This window comes from Vulpes vulpes, chromosome 14, assembly GCF_048418805.1.
Source record: "Vulpes vulpes isolate BD-2025 chromosome 14, VulVul3, whole genome shotgun sequence".
Classification (NCBI taxonomy): domain Eukaryota; kingdom Metazoa; phylum Chordata; class Mammalia; order Carnivora; family Canidae; genus Vulpes; species Vulpes vulpes.
This window is the reverse complement of record NC_132793.1, coordinates 84462556-84483485: the sequence shown is the minus strand read 5'-3', so window position 1 is coordinate 84483485 and position 20930 is coordinate 84462556. Positions and strand designations below refer to the sequence as shown.

General features: G+C 40.5%; 1 protein-coding gene across 1 annotated transcript; it reads right to left on the bottom strand.

Annotated features, from left to right (window-relative positions):
- Positions 1–875: 875 nt before the first annotated feature.
- Positions 876–5260, bottom strand: MAGEL2 (MAGE family member L2). The gene has a single exon (XM_025986401.2). The coding sequence runs from the start codon at positions 4889–4891 to the stop codon at positions 1331–1333; it is 3561 nt and encodes a 1186-aa protein (XP_025842186.1). The 5' UTR covers positions 4892–5260; the 3' UTR covers positions 876–1330.
- Between the last annotated feature and the right edge of the window lie 15670 nt (positions 5261–20930).

The following is a 20930-nucleotide window of genomic DNA, read 5'->3' as shown; positions in this document are numbered from 1 at the left end:
TGTGCATGAATTTCTTTCCCCAAAGCACTCAGGTGGATTCACTCCTTGGTTGTCTTCCCTCCCACACCAGTTCCACACCCAAGAGTTGACTATAGTTATTTAGGAATCCTCAGAGATTATCAGCTAACTTCCCCTGTATGTTAGGATTTATGCCCCCCTACCCCAACCAGGAACCTCCTGGTTGCCTCCCCCTTAAACCTCCATGTCACTAGTAATGCATTTCCCTCCTTTTCCACCACTACCTGTGATCTGCAGGATCCCAGTGCATCCCCGTGTTTTCTTTACCGTGTTATAAGTCTAGATGTTTTTCAAGGAAAATTTCCATCTCAGTATCAGTGTGTTGATGAAACCCGCAACTCCTGAGCCGCTGGACGCCTACCATGGACCCCATAACTGACAAATACCCCATTGGCTAATTGATCCACGTAGCTAAGAAACCTGGATACTTGTGGTGTGCTGCAAGAAGAAGGTCCTCCTTCCCTATGTAACCTTAAGGAGAAAAGTCTGCTTCAAATTGCAACTTAATAATCTGTGCCATTCAATTAATCTGTGGGAGTCTTACACACTCATCTACAAAATGGGAATAATAATCCCCACTTTGAAGGACTATTGTGAGGATTAAATAAGATGAAGTATACAGGTTCTTTCTGATTCAGCCTCCCTGACTTGTGAAGTTTTACTTTTAAATTAAGGACATCTTCACAATCATTGCATCATTATGATGAATATAGCACTGTCCTTGGGAAAGGCTCATTACTGTGGTTTCTACTATCACTGGTAGTAATCTTGATGTTTAAGTCTATTTAGAGAATATGGTGAAACTTGGCTCCTAGTCATCTAGAGTAAAAATGAGAATAAAGACAAACACTTTCATGTTATGCTGAAAGTATATTTATATATATAGATATAGATATTTATTTTGCTGCAGACAGCTTTTACTGATGAGTCATTTTAATGTTCAAAGAACAGACTATTTCAATACTACATAATCTGTACCAGAATGAGATGGATAGCTTCTCAATTCATTTCACAAAGCCAGCACAACTCTGATACCAAAACATAACAATTATAACACAAAACAGAGAATCACAGATCTCACTTAAAAATACAGATGCCAAAATACCAAATAGAACAGTAGCCAATTGAAATCAACACCACATGAAAATGTACAAAGCTTTGGCAGATACCAAGTTGATCCAAATTGAAATCCAAACTTACACACATAGAACCGGAACAAAAACACCAGAAACAAAAGGCCCCCCCACCCCACCCTGTCAGTGGCCTCTGGCCAGGAACCCAAAGGAATGAGATATCTGCAGAAGGAACCACATTAGCGGGGAGGGGAACTGCTGGTGGGGTCACCGGCATTATCACCGGATCCAGGCTCATCCTCATCCAAATCTTCAGCCTCACACTCTGCCAGCGCTTCAAAGTACTGCAAAGGCCAGCACCGTGGATCTCTCTTATGGAGCTTGGCCAAAAACCTCAAAACAAGCATCTTGCTGGTTTCTAGGAATGCTCGGGGGCCCCAGAGGAATTCATATTCTGCTGGCTCAGTATAGGGGATTCGCCTGTACTCTAGGTACTTCTGCCTTACAAATACTTCAGTGATGAGTTTCTTTGTATTTCCGAAGAGAGCATGTGTCTCTCGGACATCCAACCCAAGCCTGTACAGAAAACTAAAGATCATGTCCTCCCTGACACAATTGCCTTTCATAAAAATGAGACTCAGGACCACCATCAGGAGGCCTAACTTGGGCCTGTCTAAATAGGATGCCACTGGTTCACCCCTATGGTGTCCCAGCTTGTTGATGATAATATAAGAGTGGTTTTCAGGATCAATTTCTTTCAATTGATAACCAAAGACACACTCCAGCTTATTGTTGGCACGATTGATGATATCCAAGCACTCATCTTTATATTCACGGATGATGAATTTCACCATCTCTGAGCGCTTGATGGGCACCTTGGCTTGGTCCTTGACCAAGAGGAACTGCACCAATGCATTTGCTCTCTCATCCAAGGGAGACAATGGCTGAGTCTCCAACTTGGGGTCATTCTGGGTGACACCAAATCCCTGAGAGAGATTGGTGAACTCAGAGATAATCAGGGGCTGAGGGCTACCTGGGCTTTCCCAGAGACCCAGGGCCCTGGAAGTGCTTGGGCCCTCCCAGGCACTCAGAGCCCAAGTTGTGCTGGGTCCTTCCCAGCCACTCAGGATGCGGGAGGTGCTCGGGCCCTCCCAGCCACTCAGGCCGCGGGAGGTACTCGGGCCCTCCCAGTCACCAAGGACCTGGATAGAGTTTTCAACCTCCCAGTCATTCAAGTTCAGATTTTCCCAGGGTCTTGGTGCCTGCCAGTCACGCAGGGCCAGCATTTGGCCACTGCTGTCCTCTTCAGTATTCAGATGTTTCTTCTTCCGAGTGGCTTTTCCAGAGCGACGGGGAGGCTCAGCAGGGGTCTTTGAGGCCTCTTGAGTAGTGGCCATTGCCTTGGGAGCAGCTGCCGTAGCCATCAGGATGGTAGGCACTGCCTGGGATGCTTTTGAAGCATTCACACTGGGTTGTGGAACCCATGGAACTGCAGGCAGGGCCTCCATGCAGGCGAATGGATCCTGCAGAGCAAGTGGCAGTGACTTTGGGGTCTCTGAGGGCGCAGATGGGCCCTGAAAGGCATTAGAAGAGGCAGGCTGGAACCGGGAGGTAGTTGGAAAGACCCTTGAAGTGGCAGTGAAGGTCTCCGAAGTGGCAGGCAAGTTTTTCCAGGCAGTTGGCAGGTGTGCTCGTGCAGCTGACACTGCCTTTGGAGCACAAAAAGTGGCAGCAAAGATCATGCGATCCTTCGAAGGAGCCCTACGTTCCTTTGAAGAGGTCCTGCGTTCCTTTGAAGAGGTCCTGCGTTCTATTGAGGAGGCCCTGGATTCTCCCGATGGAGTCATCAGTGATTTAGCGGAGCCCACGGGAAAATTTGCTGCCGCTAAGGGAGCTCCGGGCTGGCCCTGCAAGGCTGCTGGGGGGCCTTGCCAGGAGGGCTGGAGTTGCAAGGTGGGCAGCTCTGCTTGCGGGCCCGTGGGCTGGGCCTGCTGGGTGGGTAGCTGGATTTGCAGGGCCTTTTGGGAGGCCGGGACCCCCTGAAAGGGCTGCTCCAGCTGAACCACTGGTGGGCCCTGCCTCTGGGCCTCCTGGGTGGGCACTGGCTGCCAGAACTGCCCAGGGGCCTTGGAAGCCTGCCAGGCAAGAGCCTGGGCTTGCTGCACCTCCTGGAATTCCATCGATGTCGGCAGCTCGTGTGGCACTGGGGCTTGGCCTTTGGGGGCCTGCCAGATGATGGGAGGGCAGTGCACAGCCTGTGGAGCAGACAGGGGGGCCGACAGCACAGCCTGGGGTGCCTGCGGGCCAGCGGGGGGCGCCGTGGGCACCTGTGTTGCTGCTGGAGCAGTGGGCACCTGCGGTGCCGCCCGCACCTGTGGAGCTGCCCGCACCTGCGGGGTGGGCAGCCTAGCCTGCGGTGCCTGCCGCAACGGTGGCGGGGGTGGCAGAGCCTGCCAGAGTGGCGGTGGGGTGGCCAGGACCTGTGGGGCAGGCCGGATGGGCGGCGGTGCCTGGCGGATCAGCGGCGGTGCCTGACGTATCGGGGGCGGGGCCTGGCGCACCGGCGGAGGACCAGGTCGGATGGGTGGTGGGCCAGGGCGGATGGGTGGTGGGCCCTGGCGCACGGGTGGAGGTGCCTGCCAGGCAATGGTTGGAGCCTGCCAGGTGACCTGCGTGGCCTGCCAAGCCAGAGGCGTGGCTTGCCAGCCTTGTGGCGGGGCCTGCCATCCTGGCGAGGTGGCCTGCCAACCCGGGGGTGTGGCCAGCTGCGCCGGCGGGGCCTGCGGGCCCTGGGGAACCTGCGGAGGAGCCCTTATAACCTGAGACTGGATTTGCAGAATCAGAGGCTGAGCCTGTGGGGCCCAAGAAGCCAGAGGCTGAGCAGGTGGGGCCGCTGGCTGCGCCATCGGGGCTCCTGAAGCTGCAGGCTGGGTAATCGGAGCTCTCGAACCTGGAGGATGAATCATCAGGACTCCGGGACCAGGAGGCTTGGCCATCGGGGCTCCCGGAGGCGGAGGCTGGGTCATCAGGGCTCCTGGGGGCGGAGGCTGTGCCATCGGGGCTCCCGGAGCAGGAGGCTGGACCATCAGGACTCCCGGAGTCAGAGGCTGGGCCATCAGGACTCCCGGAGTCGGAGGCTGGGCCATCGGGGTCCCCGGAGGGGGAGGATGGGCCATCGGTGTCCCCGGAGGGGGAGGGTGAGCCATCGGTGTCCCCGGAGGGGGAGGATGCGCCATCGGTGTCCCCGGAGGGGGAGGATGCACCATCGGGGTCCCCGGAGGGGGAGGATGGGCCATCGGGGTCCCCGGAGGGGGAGGGTGGGCCAGTGGGGTCCCCGGAGGGGGAGGGTGGGCCATCGGGGTCCCCGGAGGGGGAGGATGGGCCATCGGGGCTCCGGGAGCTGAAGGATGCATCATCAGGACTCCCGGAGTCGGAGGCTGGGCCATCGGGGCTCCGGGAGGGGGAGGATGGATCATCAGGACTCCGGGAGTCGGAGGCTTGCCCATCGGGCCTCCCAGAGGGGGAGCCTGGACCATCGGGCCCCCAAGGGCTGGAGGTTGGGCCATCGGAGCCACTGGGGTAGGCGGCTGGCCCTGTGGGGCCTCCCAAGCAGGCTGAGGTGCCTGCCAAGCGGCCAGTGAAGCCTGCAAATCAATCGGAGGTGGATCCCAAGGGACTGGCGGAGCCCGAGAGGAGGCGGGCGGAGCCCGCATCAGAACCGTAGGGCGGCTATAGACCGGAGGCTTAGGGGCCTCGGCCGGGGGACTCGAATCACCCAAATTCTTACTTAGCTGCGACATGTCCCTTTGCTCTGACAGCTGGTGGGCCTTTTCCTCCGACAGCTGCTGGGCCTTTTCCTCCAGAGAGAAGAGAATGCCTACGTGGCTGATCAGAGGATCCCTCCCTGCTGACTGGTGAATAGGAAGTAAGTGCCCTTAGCTCTGCAGCTTTCCGCAGTAAGGAGGAGGGGGGAAGGGGGCTCAATCCCGCCCCTTCCCCGCCCCCGACCACCACAAGTGGATAGTGCAGAGGGGCGTCTACCAGAAATCCTGGCTGACACAAGATCCCTTCTCACTCTGTCCAGTCCCCTAATGCAGCCTGGTGAGACTTACCATAGATGAGTTTTCACAGAGGAGTGACAAGAACAGACCTATGTTTTAGAAATCACTGTACTGCAGTATAGAGTAGGAACAGACCACTGGTAACATGGAAGGCATCCATGAGGGGGGAGATGGTGTGGTTTGAGCTCAGATACAGCAAAATCGGAGCCAGAGGATAAAATAAATGCATATATGTATATGAGAGATTCAGGAATCATAATGGGCAGCTATTATAATTTAATGCAAAAGAGATGGAGAAGACATATAAGTCTGTCCTGGGAAAGTGGGGAATTGCTGGTGTAGTTAATTCTTTTAGGGACACAGTAGGAAACATGTGGGAAGAGAGATTCATGAGTATTGATTGGGACATGGACATTTGCAGTGCTGTGGGACTGCTAAGGAGAGATGCTCTATAGACCATCTTGTATGATGGCTTCGGATTCAAAAGAAAACTGAAATGGGAGTTAAGGTACTCCTGAACTGTAGGAGTGAATGCAGTTGCAAGAGAAGTGTTTAGAGTGACACGCCTGAGATATGTCTTGAAGAATACAGACATTTTTAGACACAAGCAGAGAAGAGGAATAGTAAAGACTACAGAAAGAAATCATAGGAATTCAATTACTGCAGACATCAATAGAAGACATCAATTTTAGTACCAGGAAAATTTCCTGTAGAATGGCTGGGACAAAAGGGTTCCTTAGTGCTATTTATCAGTTACAGAGCAAGAAAGAAATCATAAAAAAGAAAGCAAAAAATGCACTAGAAAACAATAACATGAGTGAATAAATAGATGTAAGATTAATATATAGGAAGAATGGATGAAGAATAAAGTACAAAATTTCAGGGAAATCTACTCATGAACAAAATCAGTTTAAAAATTAGATATATTTACAGATAAAACAGAAGACATCAATATTATTGGATAGTACTATACTACTTTCCATTGACAAGAAGTGACAGTCTCAGTTCTAGTTGGTTGGTTTCCTAAAAATATCCAAAATACTAAATAGCAAGAATGTTTAGTTTAAAGCAGATGGCTTTCACCTAGGGCAAGTCCAGAAAGATACCATGAAAGATACCACAAGGGGGCAGAAGAGAATGATGAAGGCCATACCCTACTCCTCCTGAGGCACCCTTAGCTGATGTTCCTCAAATTTGTTAATTTATTAATTTCAATCAGGACATAAACACACTCACAAGGTTATTATTGCACCAAATAATGAAGGAATAATTTCAGAGGGAGGTTTCAATGTTTTATTTTCTGGCAACTGAAGAGATTCAGAATCAGTGTTTGTGTTTTGTTTTTTTTTTTTTAAAGATTTTATTTATTTATTCATGAGAGAGACAGAGAGAGAGTCAGAGACACAGGCATGCAGGGAACCTGACATGGGACTCGGTCCCGGATCTCCAGGATCACCCCTGAGCCAAGGCAGATGCCCAACCCCTGAGCCACCCAGGTGTCCTGCAGATTCAGTTTTATTGTCCCTAGGAACATCTTATTTTTCAAAGACAAGCATCTTTTTCATTGTGCGTAATATGTCACTCCCATATATACCCACAAAGCTACTTCTACAGAATGGATATCCCCATGCTTCATGGCTTCCAATCCTTCTTATGCATTAATAGTCCACATAAGACTTCTTATTTTGATAGGGGTTTGGAACCACTTTAGAGGGACTGACTCTAGACATATAACCTTGGTGTTCCTCTATCACCAGTCCTGACACATGACAGTTACTGGCTATGGATGGCTTTGGGAAATTGAGTTCATTTTTCAGCCTATGACATTTCTACCCTCAATAAAATATAGTTGCTTCTTCTCTAATTAAAATGTATAGTTTTCTGAGAGATTATTTTACTTATCATTTCTTTTTCAGTATTATGGAAGATTTAACCTTCAGTTCACCATGCTGTGAGTCATCCTACCCAGGAAATGGCTACTAGTAGGTCTCAACTGTCCTCACTGATGTTGTGTGGCAACACTATTCATTGCCACCCAATGTGAGCTCCTACTAAGTTCGTTATATATAAGAAGGCTCAGTTTATGTCCAAAAGTGATACAGAAACAAAAAGAAAGTATCAGGAATTAAAAAAATAGTGTCATTTGGAATGGAAAGTAGTCAAGTTTTACATTTTTATCTGTGTTTCCTTGGTAACATTGTTTAACTGGTAGAGAAAAATGTGGGTAGAAGTATTTAGCTATTCTGGTGGGACTAATAATGATAGATGAAATAGGTTTATGCTTCCTTGGGAAATCTGCCTATTTTAGATAATCAGTACTCTCAGATCCACACCACTTGAAAGCCTAGCTACTTACACCTACACATTACCTCCTCCCAACATCCAATACACCTGAGAAACCAAAGAATATATAACTACCTTGTAAAGATTGACTGCTTTAATAACAGTAAAACCCAAAATTGTGCTGAGTACAGTGGGAAATTTGGACTACATGCTTTAAATCAGTCTCTCAAAATCTGCCTTCTCTTTATGGGATCTTTGAGCTTTCTGAAGCCCTACCTTCTGTGTGTATGCTATTCCACTTTTATGCCTCTGAACCAAGTCTTATCAAAATTTCCTTTCCTTGCATCTCTATGAAACAGCTTAAAAACTCAAGGTGAGGAGAAAGCAAAAGGCAAATATATACCGAAAACCCATGGGATGTAGATGTCTGTCTTCTAATATAAAAGACTTGCAGTATTTCCATAAGTATATAACAAAAGGATAACACAAGTAATTAAAAAATTGGGGGAAGGAGAACTGAAGATAGACAAATAGAAGCAGGAAAATCATTGGGTCAGGTATACTAAAATATTTTTAAAAGATTCTGTTTATTTATTAATGAGAGACACAGAGAAAGAGAGAGGCAGAGACACAGGCAGAGGGAGAAGCAGGCTCCATGCAGGGAGCCCAACGTGGGACTCGATCCTGGGTTTCCAGGATCAGGCCCTGGGCTGAAGGCAGCTCTAAAAAGCTGAGCCACCCAGGCTGCCTTAAAATTTTATATATTTCTTTACTCTCTGATTCAACACCAGAGCCTCCATGCAGATTGGAACCTTGTTTTGTTCACTATTATATACCCTGTTCACTTTTATATGCCCGTTGAACCTGAATAGCCATTAAAAAAAAAAAAAAACTGTGAAATTAGGAGAAGTATATATTTTTCACTCCTAAATAGTTGTTAGACATAGTGTAAATATTTCTGAGTGGGTAAAATAATTTGTTATGATTTTCAAAAAGTATAAAAATATTTATTTATGAAATGACTTTTATTAAGAATTAAGTTTGTGCCCAACACTAATATGAGCAGTGCTACAGAGGAATATCTGACACCAAATATTATTGACACATAAAGATATTGACATTGTATTTTCAGTACAATAAAGTGTTACTGTTTGTATTGTTTAAAATTAATACTGGTCATATTTGATGCAAATAACTGAGGAGTCACTTATGCCTGAAGTGTGGGCAGATGGAGGTGTAATGCTGGCGGTAGTAATAAAAAGAAAAAAGAAAAACAAAGCTGTGGGAGAGATTCATGAGTATTCTCCAAATAGACAGACTGAGGGAATATAAAAAATAGTGAAAGGGAATAAAGGGGAAAGGAGAAAAAATGAGTGGGAAATATCAGAAAGAGAGAAAGAACATGAAAGACTCCTAACTCTGGGAGACGAACTAGGGGTGGTTGAAGGGGAGGTGGGCAGGGGGTGGGAGTGACTGGGTGACGGGCACTGAGATGGATACTTGATGGGATGAGCACTGGGTGTTATTCTATATGTTGGCAAATTGAACACCAATAAAAAATAAATTTAAAAAAAACCTGCACATAAACTTAAAAAAAAATAAGACAAGCTTCCAATGTTTATGCTTGTTCCAATGTAATAAAAAATACTTTTCCAGCAAGAGCATAAACATTTGGGGGCTCATCTTAAAAAAAACTAAAAGCAAAAACAAAAACGAAAACAAAAAACCAGGATGTATCAGATATGTAAGGCATTTGAAGTAAAAACTGCACGGAATTTATTAAAATAGTATAACTACTATTTATTGAATGCTTAAGTGTGGTCAAATAGTATTCTAAAAGTATACACTGTACATTCCTCACAAAATCCGCAAGTGTTTGGCCCCACTTTACACATCAAGAAATTGAGGCTTAGGATGGAAATTAACTTGTCACAGATTTGGCAATGTATTGCCGAATCTGGAATTAGAGCCTAATCTATTAATTTCCTAAAGCCAATATTCCTAACCATTACACCAGTGTTGCCAAAATATTTTTTCCAAAATTTTTTAGCTTTAGATATAATTAACATAAAATGAAATGCATAAGTCTACAGTATTCTGATTAGTGAGCTTTGTCATGAAGTAGCCATCTCTCAAAACAAAGTAAAGAACATTTTCTTTATCAAATAAAGATCCAACATGTCTTTTCTCAGACAATTCCTCTATGTCCAAAGGCAACAACTTTCTGATTTCTCTTGCCTTATATCAGTTTTGCCTATTCTCAAATTTCATATAAGTGGAATAAGTATGGTGTGTATTATTTTTTTTGCAGAGATTCAACAGTTTTTTAAAAAGATATAAACATATTTTGGATGCATAGGAAGTTTGCCATATGTTTTAATGCTGACTAGAATTCCATTTTACTTCATTGCACCTGTTAATCTATTACTTGTTGACCTTTGGGATATTCATAATTTGGGGCTAATCTAAAAAAGGCTGCTTTGAAAATTCTTTTAAAAGTCTTTTAAGAGGGATGGCTCAGCAATTGAGTGTCTGCTTTCAGCTCATCGTGTGATCCCGGTATCTGAGATCGAGTCCCACATTGGGATCCTTGTAGGGAGCCTGTTTCTCCCTCTGCCTGTGTCTCTGCCTCTTTGATTATCTTTTTAAACTTTTAATTCTAGTACAGTTAACTTACAATGTTATATTAGTTTCAGATGTACAGTGTAGTAATTCAACAATTCCATACATCACCCACTGCTCATCAGGACAAGTGCACTCCTTAATCCCCTTTACCTGTTTCACTCATCCCCTGCCACTTCCAGTCTGGTAACTTTCAGTTTGTTCTCCATAGTTATACTGAGTGAAATAAGTCAGTCGGAGAAGGACAAACATTATATGGTCTCATTCATTTGGGGTATATAAAAAAATAGTGAAAGGGAATAAAGGGGAAAGGAGGAAAAATGAGTGGGAAATATCAGAAAGGGAGACAGAACATGAGAGACTCCTAACTCTGGGAAATGAATAAGGGGTAGTGGAAAGGGAGGTGGGCGGGGGTTTGGGGTGACTGGGTGATGGGCACTGAGGGGGGGCACTTGATGGGATGAGCACTGGGTGTTATGCTGTATGTTGGCAAATTGAACTCCAATAAAAAAATAAGATGTGTACTTATCTTTATAAGAAACTGTAACAGTTCTCCATATTTGAATTAGACCATTTTACATTCTACCAGAATATATGAGAATTCCAGGTGCTCAGTAGCCTTACAAAATGTTGTGTTACCAGCCTTTTTGATTTTGGTCATTCAAGTGGATGTGAAATTTTGATAATAAAATTTCACACTTCTATTAGCAGTGGATGAGAGTGATAGCTGCTCCATGTCCTTGCCAAAATTTATATAATTGACCATTTTTATTATAGGCAGCCCATTGGACAAAGCAAAATAATATATCAAGGTGTTTTGTTTGTATGTTTGTTTATAAATAGGCTATTTTTTAGAACAGTTGTAGGTTTACAAAAAAACTTGAGAGGAAGAATTGAGAGTTCCTATATATCTTAAGCCCCTACCACACATATACCCACAACTTCCCCTGCTATCAATAACTTGCACCTGAGCGGTACATTTGTTACAATCCATGAACCTACATTGACACAACATTATAATCTAAAGGCTATAGTTTACAATAGGGTTCCCTCTTAGAATTATATATTCTGCGGGTTTCGACAAATATATATGACATGTGCCCACCATTATAACATCATACAGAAAAATTTCACTACCCTAAAAATCCTCTGTGCTCTACCTATTCACCCACCCTCCGCCAAACTCCTGCAAACACTGACCTTTTATTTTTTTATTTTAATAATAAATTTATTTTTTATTGGTGTTCAATTTACCAACATACAGAATAACACCCAGTGCTCATCCCATCAAGTGCCCCCCTCAGTGCCCGTCACCCATTGACCTTTTAAACGCCCTCATAGATTTGTATTTTCCAGAGCGTCATTTGCTTTGGAATGATACAGTGTGTAAACTTTTATGATTGTTTTTTTTTTTTCACTTACTGACATGCATTTAAGGTTTCTCCATGTCTTTTCATGGCTCGATAGCTTATTTCATTTTTAGCTTTGAATAATATTCTACTGTCTGGATGTAAGTCTATCTATCCACTTACCTATCTTGGTTGCTTCCAAGTTTTGGAAAATATGGATAAAGTTATTATAAAAATCCAAGTGTATATTAATTATTTTTTATTGTGGTATAACATACCACTGTATAGATTTGCCACAATTTGTTTACTAACATTCACCTATTATAAGACATCTTGATAGCTACCAAACTTGAGCAACTATGAATAAAGCTCTTATAAACATTTGTGTGAAGAATTTGTATGAACCTAAGTTTTCAATTCACTTGGGTGAATAACAAGGAATAGAATTGCTAGACTGTATGATAAAATTAAATGTAGTTTTGTAAGAAAAGGCCAAAACTGACTTCCAAGGTGGCTTACTCGAAGGTCATTTCTATATCTTCATTGTTTATTTCACTCCATTTTCCATTTCTTAAATTGGCTTGCCTCTTTATTGTTGATTTTAACAGAAATAACATTATCTAGATTTTCTTTTTCCTCATTTGCCAGTTTGACTAAATTCTGCTTTTATGGATTTTTTTCAACTTCATTAAAGTTGTCAAGTATTAAAGTTAAAGTTGTCAATCTCCCTTTATTAACAATCTGTTAATTGTTAAAAAGTTTAACAATTTCTTTTTACTAGATGGACAGTAATAAAGTATACCTTTATTATTATGTCAATGCCTTTATAATATGTAGTATTCTCTTTCTTTCATTCCTGATATGAGTGATTTGATTTCTTTGTCTCTTTTGGTTTTTTTCTTTTATTAGCTTTTCTAGGGGTTACCAGTTCTCTTATTCTTTCCAAAGAAAAAATGATTGATGTGTAATTTTCTCTATTGTTGGTGTGTTTTCTATCTCACTGATTTCGGCTTTTCTTTCTATTCTATATATTCTACTTGCTTCATTTTTTAATTTTTTTCTTCTACATTATTAGTATGCAAGCTTAGGTCATTTATTTTAAATATTTCCTCTTTTGTAAAATAGTCATTAAAGTTATAAATTTCTCTTTCAGTCTTAATTGCAGCAGCATTTTACAAATTTTAGAATATCATGTTTTTATTATTATTCACTTTGAAATATTTTACAGTTTTATTTTGGATTTCTTATTTGATTTATGGGTTATGTAGAAGTATGTTGTTTAATTTCCAAACATTTGGATATTTTATATATATTTTCATAATGTTAGCTGTTACTTTAATTCCAAAGTGTCCAAATAATATATACAATAAGATCAAGTTATTTAAATATATAAAAGTTTGAATTTAACTACCAGTAAAGGGTTTATTTTAAAAAAATATTCTTTTTTAATAAATTTATTTTTTATTGGTATTCAATTTGTCAACATACAGAATAACACCCAGTGCTCATCCCGTCAAGTGCCCACCTCAGTGCCCACCACCCAGTCACCCCCACCCCCCGCCCACCTCCCCTTCCACCACCCGTAGTTCATTTCCCAGGGTTAGGAGTCTTTCATGTTCTGTCTCCCTTTCTGATATTTCCCACTTATTTTTTCTCCTTTCCCCTTTTGTTATTATATGAATTACTCAAAGAAATGTGTTATAATCTTCAATATGGCCATAATTTGTCTATTTCTTCCCTTAGGCAATTTAATATAATATACTGCAAGATCTTTATTAAATTATACATATTATGAGTATGAGTATGTGTTTGGTTTGGCCTCTTCCTTCAAGCTTTGATTTAAATCCTAGTAAATTAATATACAGTACAATATTAAGTTCAGATATAGAATTTACAGACAACACCTGGTACTATTGCAACAAATGCCCTTCTTTTTTTTTTAACAAGTACCCTTCTTAATACTCAACACCAATTTAACCCATCCCCTGCCCACCTCCCCTCCAGTAACCTTATGTTTGTTCTCTATAGTTAAGAGTCTGTTTTCTGGTTTGCCTCTTTTTATTCCCCTATGTTCATACTCTTTTTCCTTAAATTTCACATATGAGTGAAATCATATGGTATTTGTCTTTCTCTGACTGACTTATTTTGCTTAACATAATACACTCTAGCTCTATCCATGTCATAATTAATGGCAATATTTCTTTCTTTTGATGGCTGAGTAATGTTCCATTACATTATATATAGAGAAGTATATATATATATATATGCATATATACACATTTATCTCATATATGTGTATACACAAACAATTTCTTCTTAATATATTCATCAGTTGAAGGATTTCTGTACTCTTTACATTATCGTTGATAATGCTGCCCTAAACATTGGGATGCATGTATCCTTTCGAATAAATATTTTCTGTATCCTTTCAGTAAATACCAAGTAGTTCAATTGCTAGATGATAGAGGAGTTTCTAGTTTGCATTTTGGAAAGAACCTCCATAGTGTTTTCCAGGGTGGCTGCACCAGTTTGGTTTCCCACCAGCAGTGTAAGAGTCTTCTCCTTTTTCCACATCCTCACCAACTGTGTTGTTAAATTTAGTCATTCTGAAAGGTATGAGGTGATAATCTTATTGCAGTTTTGATTTGTATTTCCAGGATGATGAGTGATGTTGATTATCTTTTCGTATGTCTGTTAGCCATATTTATGTTTTCCTTGGAAAAATGTCTATTCATGTCCTTTGCCCATTTTTAACTGGAGTACTTGTGTTTTTGGGGGGAAGGGGGTGTTGAATTTATAAGTTCTTTATAGATTTTGGATATTGACCCTTTATCAGATATGTAATTTATGAATATCTCCTTCCATTCCATAGGTTGCCTTATAGTTTTGTTGATTGTTTCCTCTATTGTACAGAAACCTTTTATTTGGTGAAGTATCAATAGTTTATTTTTTGTTTTCCTTTTGTTTCCATTGCCTCTAGAGATATATCTAATAAGCTGCTATGGCTGATGTCAAAGAGGTTACTTCCTGTGTTCTCCTCCAGTATATTGATGGTTTCCTGTCTCACACTTAGTTCTTTCATCCATTTTGATTTTATTTTTGTGTACAATGTAAGAAAGTGATCCGATTTCATTCTTTTGCATAAATTGATCCTTTCATCCTTATGGCATGTCTCCCTTAGCTCTGTAAGTACTTCTTGTCTTTTTTTTTAATATTTTATTTATTTATTCATAAGAGACACACACACACACACACACACACACAGAGAGAGAGACAGAGAGAGAGTGTGTGTGAGAGAGGCAGAGACATACGCAGAGGGAGAAGCAGGCTCCATGCAGGGAGCCTTATGTGGGACTCAATCCCAAGACTCCAGGGCCATGCCCTGGGCCTAAGGGATACACTAAACCACTGAGCCACCCAGGGATCCCCATACTTCTTGTCTTGAAGTCTACCCTGTCTGATTATCAATAGAGTCCTACTGGCTTTCTTATGTTTAGTAAATATACTCTGCTTATTTGCATTCCCATACATACACAAAATTATAATTATATAATTTATAGATTTATCATAAGGAATTGTCTCATGTGAATATGGAGTTTTACAAGTCCCAAGTTCTCCAAGGTGTATTTCCAGGCTGGAGAATCAGAGAAGTCAATTATTCAGTTCAAGTCTGAGTATGAAGGTCTGAGAACCAGCAAAGCCAATGGTGTAGTTCCAATCTGAAAGCCAGCAGATTTGAAACCCAGTAATAGCTAATGCTTCAGCTCAAGGCCAACGGGAGGAAAAAAGCCTATGTATCAGTTCAAGGTCTATTGGGCAGAAAGAATCCCCTCTTACTTGGAGAAGGGTAGACTTTTTGTTATATTCAGTCCTTCAACTGATTGTGTGAGACCCATCCACGTTATGGAGAATGATCTGCTTTATTCAGTCTATTGATTCTAAAACACCCTCACAGAAACACCCAGAATATTGTTTGACCAAATATCTGGGGATGCTGTGGCCCAGCCAAGTTCACACATAAAATTAACAATCACAATTAAGTTGTAATTTTATTCAATATTAATCCATTCTACTAATTTCTGCCTTTTTCTTAGAATACCTAGCCAACTAACATTTTTTTAATATTTTTTATTTTTTATTGGAGTTCAATTTGTCAACATATAGCATAACACCCAGTGCTCATCCCGCCAAGTGCCCCCCTCAGTGCCCATCACCCAGTCACCCAACCCCCCCCCCCCCCCCCCGCCCACCTCCCTTTCCACTACCCCTTGTTCGTTTCCCAGAGTTAGGAGTCTCTCATGTTCTGTCACACTCACTGATATTTTCACTCATTTTCTCTCCTTTCCCCTTTATTCCCTTTCACTATTTTTTATATTCCCCAAATGAATGAGACCATAAAATGTTTGTCCTTCTCCGATTGGCTTACTTCACTCAGCATAATACCCTCCAGTTCCATCCATGTTGAAGCAAATGGTGGGTATTGAATGGATAAAGAAGATGTGGTCTATGTATACAATGGAATATTACTCAGCCATTAGAAACGACAAATACCTGCCAACTAACATTTAATGTAATTACTGATAGGGTAGAATAAAAGTCTATTATATTGGTATTTTTCTTCCACATATGCAATCTATTTTTAGTTTTCCATTTATGATTAATAAAATATTTTAGTATTCCATTGTATCTCTTGTATTTTTTATTTATTCCTTTGTTATTTAAAAAAATTTTTTTAATTTACTTATGATGGTCACAGAGAGAGGGAGAGAGAGAGGCAGAGAGAGAAGCAGAGAGAGAAGCAGGCTCCATGCACCGGGAGCCTGGTGTGGGATTCGATCCCGTGTCTCCAGGATCGCGCCCTGGGCCAAAGGCAGGCGCTAAACCGCTGCGCTACCCAGGGATCCCTGTTATTTTAATGGATACTCCACAGATTACAATATTCATTTAATACTATCTGACTCAAAATACCACCTATGTCATAAATTTTGTAAGAACTTTACAACAATGTAATTTCATTTAAACTCCTCACACCTGTGTTGTCACTATTTGACCTCTATATATGCTAGAAACATATAACAACATGACTATTATTTTTACTTTAAATTACCACTTGTGTGTATATATAGATATAGGTATAGATAGATCTATATATTAAACCATTAATTAATATATATTAGATTATATATTAAACTAATAATTCTATATATTAAACTATAATAAACATGCACATAAATATATTGTATATTTAAATAATATTAAAGTCCTTTACATTGTGAATTTTATTATATATTCCATTTAATATATGCTATATATACATATATGTACACATAATTTTTATATTATATGTTACATGTATGTAATACTTCTATATAGTGGTTCTGTTTATTTCTTCCTGCACATTAATATTCCATCAAGCATCAATGCCCTTCAGCCTAATACACTTTCCTCACTATTTCTGTTTTTTTTTTTTACCATCTTCACCCATTTTGCCAATCCCTGACCCCCTGCCCCTAATAACCACGAATATGTTTTCTACATTTATAAGCTTGGTTCCTTTCATTTTTCACATACTAGAGAAATCATACAATACTGTCTTTCTTTGTCTTACTTATCTCACTCAGCAGAATGTCCTCAAGATCCACCCATGATACAAAATGGCAAAATTTCCTTCTTTTAGATGGCTGAATAATATTCTATTGCAAATATGCAAATACCTCACATACAGACACATACATCTTATTTTCTTTAAACATTCATCTATTCATCTATTGATAAACAATTAATTTGTTTCTGTGTCTTCTCTACTGTAAATAAAGCTGCAATGGACACAGGGGTGCAGGTATCTTTCTGACCTAGTGATTTTGTTTCCTTTAGACGTATTCCCAGGAATGGAATTGCTAGACAATATGGTAGTTCTATTTTTACATTTTTAATTTTTTATCTTTTTTGTTTTTATTTTTGATTGTACATTTTTTGTTTTGTTTGTATATATTTAATCAATTGTTTCCCAGACCCATATTATTGGTTCTTCAGGTTTTTTTTATTGGAGTTCAATTTGCCAACATATAGCATAACACCCAGTGCTCATCCCATCAAGTGCCCCCTTCAGTGCCCGTCACCCAGTCACCCCCATCCCCCGCCTACCTCCCTTTCCACTACCCCTTGTTCGTTGCCCAGAGTTAGGAGTCTCTCATGTTCTGTCTCCTTTCCTGATATTTCCCACTCATTTTTCCTCCTTTCCCCTTAATTCCCTTTCACTATTTTTATATTCCCCAAATGAATGAGACCATATAATGTTTGTCCTTCTCTGATTGACTTATTTCACTCAGCATAATACCCTCCAGTTCCATCGATGTCGAAGCAAATGGTGGGTATTTGTCGTTTCTAATGGCTAAGCAATATTCTATTATATACCGCATCTTCTTTATCCATTCATCTTTCGATGGACACCGAGGCTCCTTCCACAGTTTGGCTATTGTGGACATTGCTGCTATGAACATCAGGGTGCAGGTGTCCCGGTATTTCACTGCATCTGTATCTTTGGGGTAAATCCCCAGCAGTGCAATTGCTGGGTCATAGGGCAGATCTATTTTTAACTCTTTGAGGAACCTCCACACAGTTTTCCATTGTATATTTTTAATAGGAGTTTGATTTGCCAACAAAGATTTTACTTATTTATTTAATTGAGAGAGGGAGAACACAGAAAGAAAGGGAGAAGCAGACTCCCTGCTGAGCAGAAAGACTGATGCTGGGCTGGATAGCAGGATCCTGAGATCATGACCTGAGCCAAAAGCAGATGGTAAATGAAATGAGCCACCCAGGTGCCTCTATTTTTATATTTCTGAGGAATCTCTGTACTGTCTTCCACAGTGACTGAGTCAATTTATATTCTCATAAATAGTGCATAAGTATTCTCTTTTCTCCACATTCTCATCAATAATTGTTATCTCTTTTTGTAGTAGTCCTTCTATCAGGTATAAAGTGATGTTTCAATGTGATTTCAATTTGCATTTCCCTGATTATTAGTGATGCTGAGCACTTTCTCATGTACTTGGTCATTTGTATGTCTTTTTTGGAAAAATGTCTATTCGGTTCCTCTGCCCATTTTTTAATTAAGTATTTGGGGGCTTGGCTATTAAGTTGCATGAGTTATTTTTTATAGTTTAAAGATATTAACCCATTTTTATACATATATTTTGCTAATATTTTCTCCCATCCTATAGGTTGGCTGGTCATTTTGTTGATTGTTTCTTTTGCTTTTTAGTTTGATGTAGTCCTCCTTATTTAATTTTGCTTTGGGTGTCAAAACCAAAAAATAAAATAAGAAAAACAAAGAAAAATGTTGGCAAGACCAATATCAAGGAACTTTTTCCATGTTTTCTCCTAAGAATTTGATGGTTTCAGGTATTAAATATTTGAGACTTTAATTCATTTTGAGTCGATTTTTATATACAGTATAAGATAGTGGTCCAATTTAAACTTTTTGCATGTAGCTATCCAGTATTCCCAATACAATTTATTGAAATCACTATTCTTGGCTCTCACTTTCATTCTTGAAATGTACTTTTTCTGCATAGAGAATTATAGACAGACAATTTTATTTTTCCTTTCAATGCTTAGAGATGCTATCCTATTGTCTTTTGGCAATAAGGCATCATTCTAAGTGTTCTCTTGTATGTAATGTCCTTTTCCACTCAGCTACTTTTAAGAATTTGGTTGTATCTTTGGTTTTCAGCATTTTGATGGTAGACGTACTGTGAGTGTATTTTGCTTATCCTAATTGGGGTTCACTGAGCTTATTGCATATGTAGGTTAATACATTTCACCATTTTCACAAAATTCTCAGCCATTATCTCTTTAAATAATTCTCCCTCACTCTAAATTCCCCTCTTCTTTTCACTCTCTTTCCTTTAAAACCAATTAACAGCTTTTTTTATTCACTGAGGACTTTTCTTTACTCTTCAGCTCTGCTCCTGCATCTTCAAGCCTCAGGAGGTCTTTCTTATTCTTAATTTACCAAACCACTGTAATGTACCCAATGAAGATTTTATGTGCACTTTGGGAGGAATTTCTAGCAGCTTTCTTTCTCTGCTCTCAGCCTCCTGCAGACTGTGGCTTTGTACTCAGAGAAAGATCTGTCCATCTTGAGGGGGATATGTATTAGCTTTCCTATCTTATATCAGCCTCCTCCTCATCACTATCTTGCACTCAAGGAGTAATTCAGGAGTTTGTTTCATCTCCCCTGCCTTGCTCTCAGCCATTGGTATGCTACTCACATTCAGCCAGTGAGAGACTTAAAGGAGAGATTTCCCAAGTGGATTTGGACTTCTTTTAAACACCTCAGAATTTGAACCTGTCATACCAGACAAGGTGTAGTCAATAAAATTTTGTAGTGGTTTGAGTAGTTTCTCTTTATAGCCATCCATGGGGACTTTCCTTCTATATCTGCATTACCCTCAGGGATTAAAGAATTAATGGGACTCTGATTTTTGGAAAGCTTGCTATTTTTGAAATTTAATTCATTTAGGTTTGTCTGTATTTTTGCTTGATGTGTTTTGTAATTTATCCATATTGCTATTATGACTAGGCTAAAACATTTTGCTTCCAATTCAGAAGTGAAAGTCCTTTCCAAGTCTTTTTGTCAAAGAATCTCCAGAAAGTATAGGCAATTTCTCATTGTTTGATAAACCCAAAGAACTTCTGTGATGGCCTTGCTTGAATCTGAAATTTCTTTGAAATTTTAAGACTTATATTTAAATTTTCACCCAAAGTGTATATTCACCCTCATAATTTGATAGGATCAAAGAATAATGGTGCCAGTGACTTGATCTAGAGTCATTAAGTTTCCATATTTGTTTTAATTTCAAATGGAAGTTTGAATAACTTTACCACACTTTGCAATTAGCCTTCGAATTACATATTTGTGCCTTACATTGTAAAGCACATAGCAGAGCATGGAAGTGTGTGATAAATAGCACTGCCATTACTTCCAATACTAAGTGCATTCAGGACTTTGCATCTATGAAGCAGAGAGAGACAGAGAGAGAGAGAGACAGAGAGGGAGAGGGAGACGGAAAATGCACTAGGGTGAGCTGAAAGAAAATTGCTGTCTCAATTGGTGGTGGGGGGAGAATTGTATTTATAATTAACAAAGGGGCAGAAACATAAATACTGGATCTAGGCATCTATCTTGAACAGTGAAAGGGCTAAGCGTTGAAGTAGCTCCTGAATGACAGCCTAGATTTCCTCACGAACCAGAAGAACAGAGTGGTCTTAAGGAGAGTGAGCATCAATTGTGGTGTCTTGTCACTGGGAAAAGGAGAGGGAGTTGCCTATGAAAAAGCAGATACATTTCCTGACAGGAGACCATGAATGTGAAGTAGCTTCAGTCTCAGGTGGGCATATAGAGAAAGGAGATGTGAGATTCACTGGGGTTTGAACATTTGTCTTATAGAAGAGATAGACAATCAAGTGAAGTTCCAAGGAGGAATAATGCATAGGAAATGCATGCCATTTAATCTCTT